Source organism: Vicugna pacos, chromosome 6 (genome assembly GCF_048564905.1).
Source record: "Vicugna pacos chromosome 6, VicPac4, whole genome shotgun sequence".
NCBI lineage: Eukaryota > Metazoa > Chordata > Mammalia > Artiodactyla > Camelidae > Vicugna > Vicugna pacos.
In genome coordinates this window covers 62,885,306-62,891,305 of record NC_132992.1, presented here as the reverse complement: position 1 = coordinate 62,891,305, position 6,000 = coordinate 62,885,306, and the positions used below count along the sequence as shown (strand labels likewise).

The following is a 6,000-nucleotide window of genomic DNA, read 5'->3' as shown; positions in this document are numbered from 1 at the left end:
GTTATCTTTTTCCTTTTCCAAGTTTTGAACATTTGGTACCGAGATTTGTACTTAGCATTAAGAACCGGAGACTGCTGCTCTAGATAATACAAATCTACGTACACCCTCAAAGATGTACGTAGCGTGCATTCAAATAGAGCGACAGTCCAAGAATACTCTCTGGAAATACACCATTTGGCCTAGAGCTCACCAGGGATGCAAACGTCTCTCTAAATATTTTATCACTTGTTGTAGCCAGAATTAAGTGAAGCCTTCTCCAAAAACTCTTTTGGATTCAACCCGCCAATTAAGAAGCTCCCATGCTCCTACAGTTTGGAGCCGGGTTTCCCTGAGCTCCGTGCAGCGGGTGGGCCGGAGCGGCTAACCTCAATAAATGATCGCAGAGCGTAGACAGCGTTGACACCTGCAAAAGCTACCCGGAGCTGGCCCCAACCTAGGCTGGCAGGAGCTTCAGGGAGCTGATATTCAAAACAGAGGTTTAGGTTAAAGGAGACGAAGATACAAATCGAAGCGATACCCAACCCTGGGCCGGGCCCCAGGGGTTCAGACTTCGGTGCCCACTAGGTTCAGAAGAGAGCGACTGCGGCGGGATTCACATCGCGCTGCAAGGGGCCTATTTACACAGGCACAGACGCTGGTTCGCGACCTGAGTAGGACTCCTCGAGCCCAGAGGCGCCAGCCTAGTGGCTGAAGAGGGCAGTATCAAGGCCCAGGAGGCGCCCCCTCCCCAGCCGACCCTTGCTCTTGGAATCCTCCAGTTGAATACGACCGACGCCCAGAGGCTCCGCATTGCGCGGAAACGCGTCCCATTGATCGTCAGCCGCACACCCGCGGGTTAAGGAGCTCCTCTCACGGCAGGCGGCTGCAGCTACCAGCCTCCTCGGCCAGCCCTACCGCTTGGCGGAAGCGGCAGCAGCGCGGCCGAAGATCGCGGTTGCATCCGGGTCCCTCTCGTCTCAGCCCAATCCTCTGCCTCCTCTCTTCCCACCCTCCTGTTTCTCCGCCCCCCCGGCGCCAATCCCTGATCGGCTCTCAGCCCAACTTGCTGGCCTGGGAGTGAAGGCGGACGGCGGCCAATGAAGCCGTGCTTCCCGTTTGAAGCCGCCAGTGAGTGGGCGCGGGAGGCGGGCGCTGCTGGCCTGAAGGTTCGGTTGCGCGTGTGCCATGGACTCAGCCGCCCGGTGATATTGACAATAGGAGAGAGAAAGGGGCATTGACGGGGACTCACCGCGGGTACCGAAAGGCGGCTCTGGCAGCGGCGGCTCTAGCTCCAGCAGCTCCTCCTCCTTCTCCTTCCTTCTCCTCCTGCTGCCGCTGCGGATCCAGTCTTCCTCCCTCCCTTCCCCCTCCCCTCGTCGCCGCCGCCGCCGCCGGGACCGGGGCAACGAGCAGAGGCGCCGCCCGCCGGGAATGTGAGCGAGGAGCCACCGGCGGAGCCGCAACGGGGTCGGTGCCGATTTGATGGGACGGGCCCGCGGGGGAGGATCGTGAGGCCGCCGCCGCCGCCGCGGGAGCGCTGAGGTTCAGGTCCGGCCGTGAGGCCTAGAGGCGCCGCCGCCGCGGAACCGGAGGGACGCCGCGCCGGACAGCCGTCGCCCCGGGCTCCCTTTCGCTGACCGGACCTCCCCCCGCACGTCCCGGTCCCGCCACCCGCCCCCGCTGCGGCCCTCTCTCCCATCTCCCGCCCCTCGAAACCACAGATCATCTTCGGATTCTTCTCCAGAAGCTTCAAGGTAACTTCGTCCCTCCAGCACCGCGGCTCGTCTGCTTCTTTTCCTCCTTCCCTTCCTCCTCCTCCAGGAGAACCTGCAGCGCACTGGCCTCGGAAAGGCCTGGCTCGGGCCGGAGAGGGGTGCGGTGGGGTGAGGTGTGGGAGAGGGAGCGCCGGTCCCACTTGTCTGATTTACCTGCAAATGCTTCTGGTGATGCCTCTCATCCACTCTGGCCCCCTCCCCCCTTTTCCTCCACCTTCGGGCATTGGAGGCGTATTCTTGTCCCCCTTTATCCACTGACGGGTGCGGGGTGGGGGAAAGGGAATTGGTGTAGTGAGAAGGATTCTGTAGCAGCTTGGGGTGGCGGAGGGTGGGTGGGAGCAAAGGGAGTATGTGAGCGTCCCTACAGACAAACCCCTTCCCTGGCTTTTCCCTCCACCCTAGTACCGCCTTTGGATTATCCTGAGCCTTGGAAATGCCCCGTGCCCGCTGCTTAGAGGATGATAAAGCTTCAGGCGCTTTGATCCAGGGCGAAACCTGTTTCCCCGGGCTTTGCACCGACCCGTTGCCGCTACTGCACGTTCAGTTCTGCAGCGCTTTAGGGTTGAGATCCTTGACGTTTATTCTGGGCCGCGGGCGTAAGGGGCAAATGGTTAAAATTTTTTTTTGCTACCGATAAATCATCTTTAGAGATAGGAGGTGAAGAACCTTTATTTTAAGAAATGAAGAATCTTGTCTTTAAGAAGCAAAAAGAGTGATGCAGAAACAGAATTTACTGAAATCCTGTGTTGTGAGGGTTAAATGAAACCTAAGTAATTCATATACCAGATTGGAAAAGCGGTCCCTAAATTTCCAACATACAAATGTGATTTGGGCTTCTTGCTAATGCAGTCTTTACGAACATTTTTAAGTGATTTTACTTCTGTAGTTATTCGTAGTTTGCAATTCCTTTTTATCTGTCACATTTTATTTAATGCTAAATTAGATAGATTGCTAAAAACTTTAAAAAAAAAATAGAGAACCAAGCAAGACCTGAAAATTCCACACCTCAACATCACTCGGTTTTGTTTGTTTTTTGTTTATGTTTTTGTTATTTTTACTTTGCCAGAATCCAGCTAATCCAGGTAACTTTTTATTCTCACACGTTCACGAAGAAACTCCCTTACTCTTTTATTTAGAGGTTAAAAAACACTTATGTATTGGGATGACAGGTGAGTAATTGCATTTCAGCATTTCTCCCATATGCATTATTTCTATTCAAGTCTGCCATTAATCTTGCATGGAGACTCAGTGCCATGGAGATGGTGGCATCTGTTTAAATTGGCGAATGAAACTGAGCTTAATGCTTGTTACTTTTAAGAAATAGCCCTTATTTTAATAATTTGAGAAGGTTAAAAAAATCCAAAATAACTGTTCAGTTCCATTAGTTGGATGGAATGAAAATTAATATTTGATGATGAACTTAAAGGGAACTCACTTGGTTGTCTGTGTAGGCTGTGAATTTATGTTTTTATTTCAACTTTGGTGCACAGTTTCATTATAGTTTGTTAATTAAGCTTTAGTAACTTCAGATGGTTTCATTCAAAAAGAAGACTTCTTTGAAATGATTTTAATTATGCCTTTTATGTATTCGTTTAAAGTAATCTAGCTTGTCCTCGTTTGTGGTGTGGTGTAGTTTACCATAGCTAACACAGCACGTTGCATTTAAAGTCATGTCCAAGTAGTTCAGAAATTCCAAGTTTCACCTTGCTGTGATACATTGGTGTAGATTCTTGAAGTACCATAAGGGTTTCAACTCTAGAACCCATTCATAATATTAAGTATCTTGGAAAATGTTTTGGTGGAAGTTTTCCAGCTGCAGAATAGCTCCAGAGTTACTTCAGGAATCTCAAATTGAGAAGAGCTTTGCAGTTAGAAAATGAGCACGTGGCTTAGAAGAGTTCACGTATGAATGAGCATCTTTAATGTATGTTGTAGTGGGAGAAGCACAAGGCGTTAGCATTACAATATCGCTTACATGGTACTTATGTTACTTCTGTTTTCCACCAAGTTTTCACATTTCCTCATTGAATGTATGAGTGTTCTTAATTGATTTTATTTGCTTTCTTTTTCATGTATTCCCATTTTCATAAATAGTGTGTATGAGAATTTTCGAATTTGTGTGTAACTCGCAGGTTTTCTTCCTCCTCAGGAATGTGTTGATGATACCTCTTTCTCTTCAGTAGGGATATGTCCTCAGCACCAACTACTCCTCCATCAGTGGATAAAGTAGACGGATTTTCTCGGAAGTCCGTCAGAAAAGCCAGACAGAAGAGGTCGCAAAGCTCCTCACAGTTTAGGTCTCAAGGCAAGCCTATTGAGTTAACACCTCTGCCGCTGCTAAAAGGTAAGTCTCATGACCAGGTGATGGGTTTCTTTTCAGTTGATTTTTTTTTTTATATCTGTATAAGTTTTCTTTTTGTAGAGTTTCATCTTTGTTAAAATTCTGTATTGCAAATTGAAGGGATGGGAGATTTCAGACCTCCTGAAGTTACTGGTGTGACCAGATACACCCACTCTCTTTTTAAAAGGGCTCGGTTTAAAATAAATAGCTGTGGACAAATGAAAAGAGATTTATTATCAGGAGAATCTCCCACAGTGATAAGCAGAAAAAACTGAATGCCTGGGAAACTTTAAGATGTCTAGTTCTGTGTTTTTCTTTTTTCCTTCTGTTGACTTTTAGATGTATACACTGTGTGCAGTGACAACTACAAATTATACAGACTTAGTCACAGGAAGTAAAACTAGTAGAGGAGATGGTACCATTAACTTTCATATGGAAAATTATGTTTGAAAGAATTGATTTAAAATCGAGAAAAAATGGTCAGTAATTGATTATATACATTCTTGTTTTCAGATTTGACAAATAGAAAACAGATTGGATGATCATACTTGTTTATGGAATGAATTAAGGATATGTTTTTAATATGAGAATTGTTTTTTTCTAAATTAAATCTTTTACCTTTTGTTTGATTATGTGGGTACTTTTTGTTCCTTTTAATTTTTATCTTTTTGATTTATGTTTATGAACAAGCATTGTTTGAAATGTATCAGAACATAGTGTTTATAATGTGAAACTATTAGTATCTACCTTTGAAGGTAGATTTTTGTCTGCTGAACACTTAAAATGAGGAGAAAGGGTATGTGAACAGCACAATGCACTTTAGTGGCTCAGAGGAAATTTTAAAAACTTGGTTTGCTAGTTATTGAACATTTATTTCTATAACAGTTTGTGAAATCAGAAGGTATTATGAGAAAAACTGAAGTTTGACTACATCCTCAAAATGTAGCTTAGAATATTTCAAAAGCTACTATTTTTCCCATGTGACCTTGTTTTTAAAAGGAGGGAGATTCATAAATGAGATTCTAATGTTTATACTTGAAATTGGTAGATGTGAAATGAATCCTGATTACTGTAAAAATGCTGTATCCACCAATTAGTGAAGATGAACTTGTATGAGTTTGAGGGGAAAAAATTTTGGCTAAAGATTTTGCTAGTCAAAATGAAAATAGTCTTTATGAGGCTTTGGAAGAAAAATGAAGGAAAAATTCTCTGGGTATAAAAGTAATCATGCTTGAAATACAAAGTTGGGAGCTATATTTGTTTCTTTAGTAGTTTATTTAATCTGGACTAGACATATAATAGCTATTAGCATCTACATCTGGAAAAGGACTTTGAGGAAGCAGATTAAACTTTTTTAGTGTTATAACGCATTTTAAACTTAATTGTTATATTAATTTCTTGGGGCTCATGGTAAACATTTACATTAGAATTTAACTGACACTCAGAGCCAGCATGTGGTTTAGTGGGTGATGGAAGAGGCATGCATGAGAAGAATTTGGTACATGTTTTAATATTTTGTTTTTCCTTGTCTCATTTTTAAAAATTGTGGTAAAATATACACGAGTTTGACCATTTAAACTATTTCTAAGTGTGCATTAAGCGTGGCATTAAGTCCATTCACATCGTTGTGGGTTTATCACCACCACTCATCTCCAGGACCTCCACCACAACGTTTTCCCCAGCCGAAACTCTGTATCCATTAAATACCAACTCCTCTTACCCTACTCCTAACCCTTGGCAACCACCATTCTACTTTCTGTGTCTGTGAATTTGACTGTTCTAGGTATCTCATATAAGTGGAATCGCACAATGTTTGTCTCTTCTGTGGTTGGTTTATTATACTTAGCATTATGTCCTCAAGGTTCATCTGTGTTGTAGCATGTGCCATACTTTCTTTCTTTTCTA

The 6,000-nt window shown here is 44.5% G+C and overlaps 1 protein-coding gene across 2 annotated transcripts in view; it reads left to right on the top strand.

Annotated features, from left to right (window-relative positions):
* Nucleotides 1–1,089: 1,089 nt before the first annotated feature.
* PPP2R5E (protein phosphatase 2 regulatory subunit B'epsilon) overlaps nucleotides 1,090–6,000 on the top strand; it is a 132,333-nt gene continuing 127,422 nt past the window's right edge. Inside the window, exons 1-2 of one of the 2 annotated variants that reach the window (XM_006206977.4) lie at nucleotides 1,090–1,733; nucleotides 3,938–4,098. In XM_006206977.4, the coding sequence (XP_006207039.1) occupies nucleotides 3,942–4,098 (157 nt within the window). In that variant the 5' untranslated portion in view covers nucleotides 1,090–1,733; nucleotides 3,938–3,941. Of the gene's footprint in view, nucleotides 1,734–3,934; nucleotides 4,099–6,000 lie in introns of both variants that reach the window. The other variant, XM_006206976.2, reaches the window with a different exon arrangement.